At 42.1% G+C, this 15,166-nt stretch overlaps 1 protein-coding gene across 1 annotated transcript in view; it reads left to right on the top strand.

Moving 5' to 3' along the window:
• The first annotated feature begins 2,386 nt into the window (after window positions 1–2,386).
• mctp2a (multiple C2 domains, transmembrane 2a) overlaps window positions 2,387–15,166 on the top strand; it is a 29,886-nt gene continuing 17,106 nt past the window's right edge. Inside the window, 17 exon segments of the mRNA XM_038706756.1 lie at window positions 2,387–2,468; window positions 3,527–3,585; window positions 3,669–3,780; window positions 6,289–6,431; window positions 6,530–6,578; window positions 6,581–6,605; window positions 6,713–6,827; window positions 6,939–6,962; window positions 9,292–9,468; window positions 10,189–10,319; window positions 10,426–10,612; window positions 10,901–10,994; window positions 11,071–11,173; window positions 11,278–11,380; window positions 11,469–11,570; window positions 11,688–11,762; window positions 12,053–12,172. Of these exon segments, the coding sequence (XP_038562684.1) occupies window positions 3,675–3,780; window positions 6,289–6,431; window positions 6,530–6,578; window positions 6,581–6,605; window positions 6,713–6,827; window positions 6,939–6,962; window positions 9,292–9,468; window positions 10,189–10,319; window positions 10,426–10,612; window positions 10,901–10,994; window positions 11,071–11,173; window positions 11,278–11,380; window positions 11,469–11,570; window positions 11,688–11,762; window positions 12,053–12,172 (1,554 nt within the window). The 5' untranslated portion in view covers window positions 2,387–2,468; window positions 3,527–3,585; window positions 3,669–3,674.

Below are 15,166 nucleotides of genomic sequence, written 5' to 3'. Positions count from 1 at the left end.
TACTTCTGACGAGCTTAGGCTAAACCATGTTCCACTGTAAACAAATATGGGGCTGTGTGAAAGAAATGGAGTTTGGTATGACAAGGCAGCCGCTGAGTGCCAGATCTGTGCTGGAGATCAGGGATGAGATAAGACGAACGTTTCATATGCTCAGTCATGTTGTGGAATCCATCGGCAGTATTTTGTGTTTTGAACAGATAAGAAGGACAGTTGTATTGTAGAATTAGACTAGATTATGGCATTAAGTTTTTTTCTCTCCAAATACTTGGACCTATGAGAGAACTCATATTAGAGGAAGTGTAATGCATGCTGATCTTAAAACAGACAAATAGCCTCACAAATGCAAATAAATAGTCAAATATTCAAATCAACAATAAACAGACTGATAGGCAGGCATAAACAGGCTGTTCAGCCTGCTGTATTCTGTGAGCAACTGTTTCATCATCGTTTCAGTGTGTATTTAATCTATTGCTACAGCGTCCTAATATACTCAAATTTGTAGTCAGATTTTTTTCCAATCCCACATAAGTCATACTGTATGTACCTCCATCCATTACAGAAGGCTTGGGCAGGACTCAACACCCGACTATGGCATTCTCATAGTCATTGAAACTCACCCTGTGGGACTGGTATGGCTTGTTTCACCCAGTTTGGCCAATCACTTGTCTTCAAGTAGGAGAGTGCACTAACTACATGTTGTGTTTGAAACACTTCCTATTTTTCATCATAGTTAGGATGGTTGAGCTGCCTCTGGGACTTTATTGCTGCTCTCGGTTAGTCTCAGTGTGTGGCTTTGTCGAGCTGTTGAGCAGAGGTCGACTAGACAGGTATAGTATGATGTTTTCTTTGTCTGAATTATACTGGAACAATCCAGGAGAATATAATAATACCATGTAGAATCATTTAGGTGAAGTAGTTTATTCATAAATGTTTGAGATCAGAGATTAGGCTTTAGCACTATGGGTAAGATTTGTTTATGATAATGTACCTTTTTTGGTTTGGCTGATACACGTGTGGTTGTTGGTAGGTAGTACTTTTTTGTGTTTTATAACACAAAAATGTTGGTCTAGACAGAAGATTTGGCAGAAGTAGGTACTGCTGGGTGTGACACTAATTCAGATGGCAGAAAAACAATAGAGACATTTTTTCTATTATCTTTGTGTGGTGACAAATCCTCTGTTGCGCTGCCACTGTGATGCTACATCTTGACATACTGTACATTGTCACCTTCTGTAGAGACACCATGTAGAACGATTCAGTCTCAATAGATTGAATTGTGCCTTTATAAAAAATAGAATAGGATAGAATGTCCAGAAGTTTTATGTTTTTGTGTAGCAAACATTTTTGTTTTTTAAAAGTGTGTTTATAGCTATCATCAGTGGCCACCTGGCTGTAGTTGTTATGTCATTTCCATGGACTGAGTCTAATGTACATAGGACATCTTGCTCCATTTTATTAGTCCCATACACATGTAACACAAAGAATCTTTCTTTTTTATCTGAAAGGTATCACTTAAGATGGAAGTCAAGAAAAACACCTTCTTGGAGAACTTGCGCCTGAAAACTAAGTTTGTAAGACTGAAGAAGCCAGCTAAGAAGACGCCTGGCAAGCAGGGGAAGAAGCTGGCCTATCGGCGCAGTATTTCCGTACCAGACCTAAGGTTTGTGCCAGGTGAAGCATCTTCTTCCTCTGATTTCTTTAGCATCTCCCCTGGTGTGAGTGATACTGATTCTGTCGCCAGCGGCTCCGTCACTGATGGACCACTTTTCACAGACAAACTGAGTGATTCAGTCCCAGAAAGCACACCCAAAGTTCCTACAGATCAGGCAGCTGCTGCTTTGAAAAGAATAAGTTTACCAGTGGGGACACCGACCCTTTATGAGGAAGTTGATGAGTTGATGAATTTAGGCTCAGAGAACAAGGTGACTCAAGAAGGCTTGTATACACAAGTGGATAAAAGATCCAAGGGCAGTTTACCTAAATTTACTTTTGACCCTATTCCTTCACCAAGATCTGTTTTTACCAACGCACTTGATTCACCAAAACCAGACCTTACTGAGAGACAGAGTGTCTCTGGTGAAGACACCCCAGCAGACCGAGCTCTTGCAGGTAGGGTTGCTGCAGCACTGGCCAGAGCAAACTCCCTGGGAGACCAAGTGAACCCTTTCACAGAAAAGAGGACCACATCATTGGAGCAGAATAAGCCATCACGCGAAAAAGGGACCCCTGCAGCTCCTGTAGACAGAATGTCTCTGATGTTGGAGACTCAGGGGACTCCTTTGGAGAGTGCAGATGGCAACTTTCTGGACTCTTCCTGTGGCACTCCCAATGAGGAGCAAGTCAACATGCCCTCAACAACAGATTCGGAGGAACAGGACCAAGAACTCTGCTCCCTCCTTTTCACAAGTGGGTTGTCCACAGAAGAAGCCATGCAAGAAGAAGCCCAGATTGAGGAGGCCTTGGAAGAGGTCAGTTTACAGTGTATTTAACTGCAGTATAATCAGAGGGTCTATTCTTATTTGAAGTCTGCATGTACTGTAGACTTGAATTTTGTATTCAGATGTCAAATTAGCGATTTCCTTTCATGGTAAATGAAACAGATGGGAAACCAAACTAATCCAGTCATGTGCATATACATTAACCTTAAGAGCCCTTTCTGGTGTGCTAACTTAAATGAAAGTGATAATCTCTTACATGAAAGTATGCAAGCTCTAGTGCCATAGTAAAGTACTTAAGAAGACGCTGTGTGATGTAAAGAAGGTATTGTAAATAAAACATGTTATCCGTTACTAATATAATCTATAGCATCACCACAATAACTAAGTTAATAATGTTTAATGTATTTTCACATTGGTCATATATGCATGGTTTCATTTCACTTCAGCTGTTGTTCTCAGCCTCTAATATGAATGGCATGAAATCAACATTCTTTCCTAAGCCTGATCTTGGGCTTGTGGTTTTATTACACTTTATCCCTGTAGCACTTACATATAGACAGAATACACATAGTGTGTATTCTCTATATATCCACTGTAACAGTAACACTTAAGTCTACTTAGTCTACATATCAAACGCATCCTCAGATGATTGGTGATAAATGTAACGTGACCACCTGGGATTTGACTTTATACAGCCCTAACTGAAACTAAAACTGTTATCTCCTCTTTTGTCTAGATGCCTCATAGATATGGGAACCAGTCAAAAACTTGTGTTACTGGTTGGATGTGGTGTGGAGAGCTCTGACTGATAACATCTCACTTTGCTTTGCATTTGATATTTTACTGCTGTCTGCAGCATTTGCATGCTGTAGACACATTGGCTGTGTCCCTAAAAGACATTATCTTCAGTCATGAGGAATGCATAGACTATGACTTGAAATAGATAAACGCAATTATAAAATTCAAGCCATAAATATCATGTGGACCACAGGGCAGTGCACACGCCCAGACATCTCAGCTTTAGTGTACTACACTGAGTTTACCCTCTGATGTTTAATGAAATGTCATTACAACATTTTTCTTTTTAGATGTCCAGCGAAACGTGCGATTTATTTGACGAAAATGTGCAAGATCCCCAGGATACTCTGTGAGTACTCAAAGGACTTCTGTGCCCATTGAAGTAAGCCAAGCTTCTGGTATGAGCCTATAAATGTAAATGGTTCTCCCCAGCAGGCTATGACAGCAGGGCCTGGGGTCCAAGCACCTCTCTCGTTCCAGAGATACCTCCTCAATATCAACCTGAAGAAGGGAAGAAACTTGGTCATCCGAGACAAGCGCTCAGGTAGGTCAGCAACCTAGAGGTGATCCATAAATCCTAACGTTGTCGCTTAGATCTTGAGAGAATAATTACTATCTCTTTATAAGCTAACACCAGTCTTTTTAAAACACCCATGGATGGATCAGTACAGATAAAGAGATGCCATAATGGATTACTTGCCCATGCTAAAAGAAAGCAGTTTCTTGTGTGTTGGGTTGTGGCTACAGCTAAAGGGTGAGCCCTTGATGAAACACTGCACGTAAATACAACATGTATACACATCGTTAGTCTTGCTGTGTTTATGAGCCAATCAGGAAAGCTGTGAATAGACATGTATTATTGTGTATAAAGGCAGGATGGGGTGTGTTCAGTTAATGCTTATGTTTACTTGTGAGACAGACATCTCAGAATGTTCAGGGAAAGGAAACGGAAGAGAAGTATGCAGTCAGACCAGTATGACAAAAGATTGACTAGGATAAACCAATCAGTTCTGATGAACGCCTGATTAGTACATGAAACCACTGGTATTTCAAAGTAGACAAACATCTGACTTTGAAATGATATACCCAGTGTAGTAGTATTGGATTCTTTGCTAAATTTAATTGACAATCAGATGTTCATAACTCGCCCTGCGATGGACTGGCGACCTGTCCAGGGTGTACCCTGCCTTTTGCCCGATGTCAGCTGGGATTGGCACCAGCCCTCTGTGACCCTGTACGCAGGATAAGCGGTTGACGATGGATAGATGGATGGATGTTCATAACTCTTACCTCAAAGCTGAGGGGCTTCCTCAAAACAAGGCCTGTGGCTGGTAGATGTTATAAAGGAAGAGTTTTTTCCATTTACCCCACAACTTGTACTTATGTATTTAAATATTACATTCTTTTAATTATTTTATTGATATCTAAGTTTGATGTTGGAAATGAGTCATTTTACTTTCTATAGGGGTGTTGTTTTAATGTAATAATTGTGAAGTTGCGCATATGGATCTGTGATTTAGTTGAAATAATCAATTTTATCTATAATAATATCCAGGTATAAAGTCAATGATATTGCTCTGTATGTGAGAAAGAGAGAGAGAGCTGAAATGTAAATCTCCACTCCTCCTGAGGCCCAGGCCCAGTATAGTTTGCTTTAGGATAGCAGCGACCTCTGGTGGTCATACATGGAACTACAACACATGGGAATATTCATATGTGGTCTCTTTAAGAGAGCCAATTTACTGCCAATTACTGTCTGGCAATGTTTTTACTTATAGTATTTGTTTTACTTAAAGTGAAAATAATATCTACATTTGGCCATTTTAGAGTGATAGATTAATCTCATAGTATAAGGAGAGAAATGTTATATGACAGTATTACAAAGCTACATCATTCTTATCTTATCTAATTGAAAATTTAAACCCTTATGCTGGGGTTTTAACCAATATTATACTTCGAAGTAGGTCCTGTGGCTTTGAGAAATCACCTTACAGCGAAATGGTGAAAGGGCTGTCTTCTTGGAATGATCCTGAACTTTTTTCTCCCCTACCTGGTGGCAGAAGACCCTCCAAGCCCAGTGCCCTACTCCCTGCTAGTTGAGACCTTACTTTCCCTGACATGATGGCACCACGATGATGCAATCCCCACACGCCCCCTGTCTCTCTACTGTTTGCCCAACAATCAACACCGTGCCAAAGGCTCACCAATGGCATACATTGTCATTACATATTCTGAAAGGACCCACGCCACCAGCCCCCACTCCTTGGTTTTTGTTCTCCCCTTTTTTCCCATTAATTTCCATCGTCACCGTTCTCAGTCATGCCAGAGCTTTTCTCCTTGCTAGCTGCCACATTCTCCTCCTGTCAAGTTGCCTGGAGGTTTCCCTGTCACAGGCTGGCAGGGTGGAGCTGCTGTGGGTCCTGCCTGCCTTTGCGAGATGTTCATTTGGAGTGGGGAGCTGACAGGCCTGACAGCCCATCCCCACAGGGCCTTTGTCATGTGATTCAAGCCTCCCTGCAGGCTCTCTCAAGCACCCCTTTATTCCCCTATACAAATGAAGGCATGGGACTGGCTTTCATTTTTTGGCCAATCTGCATGCAATTGCAGAAACAAAGAAGTCCCATACCCCCACCCCACTCGGAGACAGACTTTCTTAACAGGCTTGGGAGATTAACACTGGTTGCTTCTAGATTTTGGTTTCTGGTTGCCTCATGCTGGCCAGTGTTTCTACTCTTTCACAATTAAACAGCTACATCCCTCTGTTTTTGCCATGTGTGGGGTACACCTCCTCCTCACATATTTCAGTCTCTCACACAACCAGCATGGGGGAAGGCTCTGTATGTGTGTGTGATCATTTGCGTGTTTCCATAAACAGCGAACATTTTCAAAGTGACAATATGTTCCACACGAAGTGAACAAAGATTGCGTTAAATAATTCACTTTTCCTGTAGATTGCTATGAAAGCTGTGTTCATACACTGTGGTTGTATATTAACTTAACACTTAAGGTCATAACCACCTGTGTCACACAACATTATCTTGGTGAATTTTAGGTACCAGTGATCCTTATGTGAAGTTCAAACTTGAAGGAAAACAGCTCTATAAAAGCAAGGTGGTTTATAAAAACCTGAATCCACGGTGGAATGAGTCCTTCTCCTATCCTCTTCGAGACAAAGAGCATGTCGTGGACGTCCGGGTAGGCATTGTTTGTTTGACTAGAAGTGCATTATCTTATGATACAAGTGTGGTCTCGTACTGTTTAAAATCTGAATGATGTTTGTAAAATTGTTGCAGGTCTATGATAAAAATCGGACCGCTGATGAGTTCATGGGTGCCAGCACTATTGCCTGAAAGATCTTGATTTGTACAAGTGAGGAAGATATTTTTTTCATTTATATTTTAGGGAATCAATTATCATGCGGCTTTCAATAAATGGTCACTAGTTTTAACCTTCATGCCCTCTCTGACTCTTCACAGAACCTATGAAATGGAGTTGACACTTGATGATCCAAAAAGTAAAGAAGATGACATGGGAGCTATTGTTGTTGAAGTCTGCTTAATGTTTAGAGATGCCACCGTCAAAAGAAGCCCTGTGAGAGTATTTCTGATATGAGAAGTATTTGTTGATGCAGTTGCTTGTCCCTAGTCTACTCTCAATTGTTTTGATCTATGATTCATGTCATTCTTCTCTTTTTTCCTATAGAGATGGCCACAGAAGAAGAATAAGGTATGGCATTTTTATATAATTTACTTTTTAACTTGAATTTCCAGATTCTATCCAAAATGCCATTAGTAGTTAAACTTTATTAAATTACACGGTAGCGCTCACGGTCACCCTGATGTAAAGCACTAGGGGGCAGTAGCTCACTGTACTATGGTGCAACAAAGAATGATGTGTATGCTGGGACTCAGGCTTTTGTGTGTAACCTTGGTTTCAACACAGCCTATTTCTTTTGTGATTTTATAGTGAACCCTTTTTTTGCAATGCATATTATTTTCAGTGGTATAATTTGCTGTGAAAAAAGTATGGTACAATATTACATTCTGATCAAAACCAAAATAATAATATTGACTGAATATGTTGTCATGAAAGAGCCCTTAGATGAGTATTATAGAGCAGTGTTTGGTTTCGCCGTAAACAAAGTTCCATCTCCTCTCAAGTGGTTTTCAATATATTGCAGCTGTAATTAGATTCAGAGTGAGGGTTTTCTGTTTGGGACTCACAGTGCAGCGAGTGGGTTTATGTTCACACCTATGTAGTCACTACATCTGCCACTGTTCAGTCTCTTGATGGTCCAGCAGACAATCTCAATTTGAAATTAGATGACAAAGGAATGAAGCCATTTTCATACACATTGTAGGTTATTCACTACAGATGGTTAAAGATACTCAAAGGGAGACAGAAATGTGTGATGGGACTCTTCGCAATGTTCTGCTGCCTAAATCACGGTGCTAATTTAACAATGTAACAATGCCATTTTTTCCCATTTCAATTTTTGACAAACGTACAATATCTTATTGCGTTTAACACCTATCCAGGAAGTGCTGAATACCCAGCTCTTACAGCTCGACTCCCCCTCTTTCAGAACATCGTTTTCTCCCTCTGTGTTACCACCACAGAGATGGGGAATGGCAAGTGCCTAAGTAAAACTCTGCTGTGTGATAGTGTTTCAAACAGGAGGGGGGCGGATGGGAGAAGCGGGAGGGAGGCTCTGCTGTTCGAGGCATGTTGCCAGTGTGGGATGCCTAAGATCGGCAATGCTGATAATTCCCAGGCATAGTGGGCAATAACCCAGATGTTAGGATGTAATATCACAGCTGTGGATGGACAGTGCTGAGGTACCAGCCAAATGGACCTGGGTCTGAGCTCTTCGTGCTTGTCCCCATGCTGTCCCACCATATGGAAGCAATCGCACAGCCCTTTTAGGACCAGGAATAGATTCTCTTTAGGGGCCACTTACAGTTAAGTGGAATTGTTTTATTGGCCGCTGAGATAGAAATGTGTCCAAGATAAACACTTGGGATGACTTGGCTGAGGCCTGTTTTATATCGCTCCTCCACTCCCTCTGTTCCTCTTCTTTTGAAGGGGCTGATATTTATAGGGCTGTTCCTGTGGTATTCCATGTTAATTCAGGTCCCTGAGATGTGCTTTGATCCCCTCCGGATTGGGTGGCAATGTGGGTCGTGACCCCACAGTGAGGAGGAGGGGCTGGAGTGGCAGGGGAGTTGTAGTGGGGCTGTTTGAAGCAGCGTCGGCGGGGCAGTCGAAGGAGCTGGGCAATCAAAGAGGCTAGAGCAGATTACGGCCTTGCTCTTTAATTACAGTCAGTGCTACACAACCTCTCTGCTGTTTGTTTTTACAGCCCTGGCCTATCACCACATGGCCTCACGGGAACTCTAACATGGAAACATATCAAGGCCCTCTCTCTCTCACTCCCTCTGTGACACAAGGCAGCAGAAGTGGATTATTTGCCGGGCTTGTCCTTGATTTACAAAGTGTTCTCGATTGCACAATATCTTTGTTAGGTTTATAGATTCACTTTAGTAGAAAAAAAAAAGTTATTTTGCTGGTTGAATTAAAACTGGATGAATTTGCCAACATGCAATAAACTCTAATGCTGGCCATACATACTGCATGTATGCATAATTTGCTGATGAGAGAGCTGTGCGGTTTGCATCATTACTCACTGCTGCCTGCTGTCTCTGGTGCAGTATGCCAAGTGTCCTGCCTCCCCACACTCAGTCTGGGAGCCAGTGATGAGTGGGACTGTCACAGCCAGGGACATCTGGCTGCTCGCTGACGTCCCTCTCTTCCTCTCGCTCCAGGAGCCTCCATGGTGTGGCTTGCCTGTCAGTAGAAATGTGCTAATGTGCTCCAACAGAGATGTGCTGTATAGTGTAAACCTTTGTCCTACTTTCATGCACTCTGTGAACGTGATGAGGTGCCAGGCTGAGGCAGGAGCAGGTAAACAGAGGGAAGCGCACAGAGCTTCCACACACATGGTGCTTTAAAAAAAAAAAACCTGTACCTGTCTGTGTGTGTCTTTGCCCTGCAGCGGAACCAGGCCGCACCATCCCAGGGAGCAGCTGAAACACACAAGAATCAGCCGAAAAACCAGATATGGACTGGGGTGCTTAGTATCACCTTGGTAGAGGGACAGGACCTGCCACAGCATGGCCATGGGGACATTTATGTCCGCTTTCGCCTTGGTGATCAGAAGTACAAGAGCAAGGTTGGACTTCTTTTTTAAAAGTCTTTCTTTTTTATCCACTTCTCCTACACTCCCTTTTCTCATGCTCCTCTGTTTTTTTTTATGTCTACTCTTTATACTTCAAGTCTTTCTTCCTAGCCCCTATCTCTTACTTCCCCGCCTCTCTCTCTCAGCAGGTGCCTGTCAGGGGCTCACCTCCACCTTGGCTCACTGGGCCATGGCAGAGGCAGCTCATTAGACTGGGCAAGGCTGCCACTCATTTCTCCCTGTGCTTCGGGTGCTGGGCTTCATTGCCTTCATTTGCATACCCAGCATGCCCTGTTCATCTACCTGTACTTGTTGGCCTCCCCCCTGATGATTCTGTGGTGCACTTGTCTTGTTGTTGTCGTGTTATTTCTTTGTAAACCTCTCTCCTTTCCTCTCTGCTTGTTTGTTTGTTGGACAAAGCTGATTCTAATTGGAAGCTGTCAGTGTTTACAATCCCAGAGTGGCTACTGAGGTGTACACATACAAGCACACACAAATAGACACACACACACACACACACACACACACAGACACACACCTCTCCTTCTCTTCTCCTGCCTTGTTCTGGCTGGACTGAATGAGGACTTAATCCACCTGTCATGCAGGAGCTGCTCAGTCAGATAATGCATTAAAGCTGACATTGTGTCAAAGTGTGTGTGTGTGTGTGTTTCGACTGTACTGCATGTGCTGAATCTGTGTCTTTACTGCCCTCAGAACCTTTGCATTCAGGCCAATCCCCAGTGGAGAGAGCAGTTTGACTTCAATCACTTTGAAGATAACCAGGAAGATCTGCAAGTGGAGGTGTACTCAAAGAGAGGGAGGAAGGCTGAGGAATCATGGGGCATGTGAGTATTATACTGGTGGGTAGTGTTAATTTTGCTCACATTGCTCCTCCACAGAAGTAATTGGCCTTATTTGTTTCAATGGAACTATTTTCCTTTTGTGTCTCAGGATTGAGATTGACCTATCGAGACTTTCACTTAATGAGAGGCAGCTCTACACTAATGTGCTGGACCCAGGAAAGGGCAGGCTGGTGTTTCTGGCCACCCTGAGACCCTGCTGGGGAGTCTCCATCTCTGACATTGAATCAGCTACCTTGGAGAATCCTGATGAGAGAGACACAGTGTTGCAGAAATTTGTAGGTTCTTTTCTGTTTTAGTTTATTTTTTTATGTAACTGGAGAATCTCCAAATAATTACAGAACATCTGACTGACATCTACACTTTAGTAATTATCCTAATGTCAGTTGATTCAATAAGAAATACAAATGTAATGGATTGTTTTAAATGCGGGTGGACACATTTTCAACATGAATATAATTCTGTTAGGCGCCAGGTGAATATGATTGTATGTGGTACATGTATTAACCATACACAAAAATGATGTTTTGAATAACATGTTTTTAATCATTTGATTTTTTATTCAGAGCTTAAAGAACTCGCACAAGTGTGTTGGGGAGATTGGCTTCCTTCAGGTCAAGGTTATAAAGGCAAATGATCTTCCAACAACAGACCTCAATGGTAATCCATAACAACAATTCACCTCTTTATTGTCATGGCCTTTTCTTTACATTAAATAATAACACTTCATTTGCAGGAAAAAGCAACCCCTTTTGTATGGCTGAGCTCGGTAACAGCAAACTTCAAACTCACACAATCTACAAGACCGTTAATCCAGAGTGGAACACTGCCTTTACATTGTAAGTAAGACACCTGGGAAAAAGAAACCAGGGCATCTGTCTTATTCTGTGTTGTTCTGCGTTGTGTCTTGTGAATAACATGTTTCCTATCTCTTATGTTACAGCCCAATTAAGGACATTCATGATGTGATAGAGTTGACCGTCCTTGATGAAAATGGAGACAAAGCCCCAAACTTTTTAGGGAAAGTGGCCATTCCATTACTGACTGTAAGCTTGTTCATGATCAGCCACTACATTACTACTGTGACAAAATTTAGTAAAACATTTTTATACATATTTATTTTTATTCTTAAAGGTTCAGAATGAGCAGCAGATATGTCTGTTCTTGAAGAAAGAAGACTTGGAAAGTGTATCAAAAGGAACCATCACTCTGGTACTGGAGGTTATCTATAACAAAGTAAGGAGATCATATTAAATATGTTCTAGCTTGTTTGAAAGGTGATAATGTTTCATATCATGTAGTGTGAAAAGAGTAGTTAAACTGCAGTGTTTATTGTTCATTTTTTTGTCCCAGGTCAGAGCTGCTATCAGAACCTTCCAGCCGAAGGAGACAAAATTAACAGAGGAAAACCTGAAGTTCTCCAAAAAGGTTATCTCTATTGACATTTTTAGCAGGATTTAACAGATTGAACCAAAAAAGGCCTGCCAGTATGCTCCCTTCACATCCCACTGATAAAGTAGCCACAACAAAGCCACACATGGCCATAGTTTGGATCGGACATTGTCAAACTAATTTGTTTAATTGGCTTTAAACATCTAACTTCCCAAGTAGCAAATAAAGGATTGTAAAACTGATTCAACCTCATTGCAAAGCCATAAACATTATGTCCAGGATCAAATGATACTAACTGGTGTTTTGTTCCAATTATTTCCCATTAGGTTCTTGCCCGGAATATATATCGGGTTCGAAAAATCAGCACAGCAGTTCTGTACACGTTACAGTACATTAAAAGCTGTTTTCAATGGGAGAGCACACAACGGAGTCTAATAGCCTTTCTGGTAAGTCATTGCCTCACGTTAATGAACTCTCTTTAAGCCTTGGGGCAAACAAGTTTTGTCCCATTTCACTGCAGCCCAGTTTTAACTCTTCCATTTTATGGGAATTAGCTGTTGAGGAGAAGCTTTGGTTTAGTTATTTTCTCCCTCTGCTAGTCTTTTTCCCATGAAAAACAATGGCTGCATTCTCTTTTTATCCCATGCGTATATGATGGATGTGCTTTATCCTTTAACTCAAACCCCACTTGGCTTTCCTTCAGTTCTGATGACATTAGAGTGTATTTGAAGGGGTGGGGTTTGGACGTTTGTACATCTGACTTCTCAGCAAAGCCTCCTAACCCGGGGGACGGTGTAAGGAGGATCACAGTCTCAGCTTCCTTAGGTGGAAGAGTGACAGTCTGCCTCTGAGATTTGAACCTTGTTTAAATGTCTCTGTTTAGCTGTTTTTAATGAGGGTATGTGATCTAAGGGCCTAAGCTTAAATAATCTTAAATCACCCTGTGAATCCCCCTCAGTACAGCACATGTAATGTCATGATTAAGAGCGTACACTTGCCATGAAAGACCTGCCAGCGCCGTGTCAGGGTGAGGAAGCGGTCACAGACAGGGTGTGTGAAGAACTCTCCTTTCACAGCCTTTCTTCTGTCTGCTCTGTCTCAGAATGACATGCAATTCATACCTGGTGTATTCTATAAGCCCTTCTCACTGATCCTGAGGTGCAAATCCCCCCAGGCAATGGCCAGGCTCAATGTATCAGCCTTTAGAACAGCACGGCACACAGACAGGCAGACAAACACACAGACAGGAAGACAGAGAACAATGCAGGCGATTGTATAAGGATAGAGTGGGAGGCAGGCTACTATCTGGGAAAGAAAGTTTGAGCACAGAAAGAGGAAGACAGTTAGGTAAGAGTGCAGTCCACGAAGGCAGATAGCGAGAGACTTGGAGGCAGGGATACGGGCAGGAGAGCGGGAGGATAGGCAGGCTGACAGGTGACAGGTCAGCGGGATGGGGCCATCTTCTTCCACCTATAATTAGATCCTCCGCAGGCGATGGGAGTGTGTGGTGGCACACTCTAATCTTTCATTTCCACTTCTACTCCACCTGCTGTTTAGGAGTCCAGCACACAAGTAGAGATCTTAGAATGAAGGAAAAGGACACACACACTCGCTACTTTCATCACGACTGTTACTGTAGTGTAGTGCTTCCCAATCCTGTCTTTGTCAGTTGTGTGTCATCTGTTCCATGTTATGGAAGATGGCAATTCTCGTGACATTGAGTTTAGCTGCTTTTTTTTTGAAACAACTGCTCTGTTGTTGTAGACACAGCGCACTGGTTGATATTTTTAAAAGCAGACAGATACAAAATAGTCAGAGAATGCCTTTGTCTGCGAAGAGGTGTGCTTCAAATAGTCTACTGTAAGTGTTGAAGGTGCACGGTGAGAATTGCCCAAGCAGAGTGAGTAGTCATCACCCACTCATCAGCAGACCGAGAGTTTAACGAGTCAAAAGTTTTTTTTGTACAATAATTTATTAAATTCTCAACAAGTAACAAGCACAGTGAAACATGCAAATCACATGTAAACATTGCATGTAATTGATGGTAACAGGAAAAACTGAACTTACCGTCTGACAGTAAGGGCAACCACAAGGTCTTCACTGGCTGTCATTGTGCCATACCACTCGCCACACCAGTGCCCCTGCCCTGTAACTGTACAGCCACTCCTCCTCCTCCAAGTCTCATTTGCAATTAGGTTAGTGTTTGGAGCTGCTAAAGCAGCATGCCACCATGTGCCTTAATGAAAGCAGCTCCCACTCCTATCTTTATATCTTTAGGCAGTGGTAATAAGGTAACTGATTCAGACATTGACAGATGGCCTCTGCTTGCCTCTCAGATGTGCATAATTATACCACTAGTGTCTGCTCTTTTCCACAGTGGCAGGCAGCGCAGGGCTTCTTAGGGTATGCCGTTAGGAAACGCTGCCGTGGTGGGTCTAGCTTTAATATACATTACAATACATTATTTATCAAGCAGGCAGACCATTCCTACCCTTTTACAACATATACATCCTGTAATGCATTACCGCTGCAGTGGTTTCTACTGGGACTGTGGGACGCTCACGTAGTGCTTTACCAGGAATGCTTAGCCATTATATCACTCAGTCCCACAGGCCAATTTTCTGACCTCCACACAGCATGCAGTCTACATTTGTATCCTGTTTATGTAGATTTCATGTATACATTATGAAGTGATTGTTGGTGTGAAAGTTATTCAAATTTTGCAAGAGGGATCACTGTTCTGGTTCATGTTAACCAAGTGAATAGGAATTGTTTTTTCATTTTGCTTTTTTTCCCCAGAGATCTATGTTCATATCAAGGTAACTTTTCTCTCATTAGTTACAATCAGACAGCTGCACACCCAGGAACATATGAATTTAGCATTTACAGATTGGTGGTTTATTTGGTTTTCTGCTGCTGCTGAGCGTTACTGTGTGAGAGAAAACTCAGTAAAGAATGAATGGAAGAATGAATGGATATACTTGCAGTATTGTCACTGTTTGCAAGTGCAGGAGGTTACTTGTTTTGATTGCGCAATCTCATCAGCAGAGTTCATGCTGTTTGAAGTTGCGTTCGATTTTCCACCAATGGGTAGCAGTTTTAAAATAGTCTCTCTAATTAGGTAATGTAATATAAAAAAAAGAGAAAAATCTTTCTCATGCGTTTAAACAAAGTTCTGGCAAAAGCTCATGAACATTTTCATCAGTGAACGGAAATACAAACAAGAAATTTGGATTTTTTCCCCTCTTCTTGTTTATGCTACAGTAATGAGCCCAGGATCTGCGCTTTTCAAGAGTTTGACAACAGCATGTTCCTTTCTCTGAGAGAGAGAGAAAATGTGACAGCTAAAATCTTCATAAAATAACGGCCGTTAGATGTGCTTTTCACTAAGACTGAGCGAGATGAATGTGCTATACATCAGCAGTGACTGCAGAGGGGTC

The sequence above is a fragment of the Micropterus salmoides genome, unplaced genomic scaffold, assembly GCF_014851395.1.
Source record: "Micropterus salmoides isolate LMB-PRFRI ecotype aquatic unplaced genomic scaffold, ASM1485139v1 Ms_hic_scaffold_8, whole genome shotgun sequence".
Classification (NCBI taxonomy): domain Eukaryota; kingdom Metazoa; phylum Chordata; class Actinopteri; order Centrarchiformes; family Centrarchidae; genus Micropterus; species Micropterus salmoides.
The sequence above is the reverse complement of the archived record's forward strand: the minus strand, read 5'-3'. Positions and strand labels throughout refer to the sequence as shown.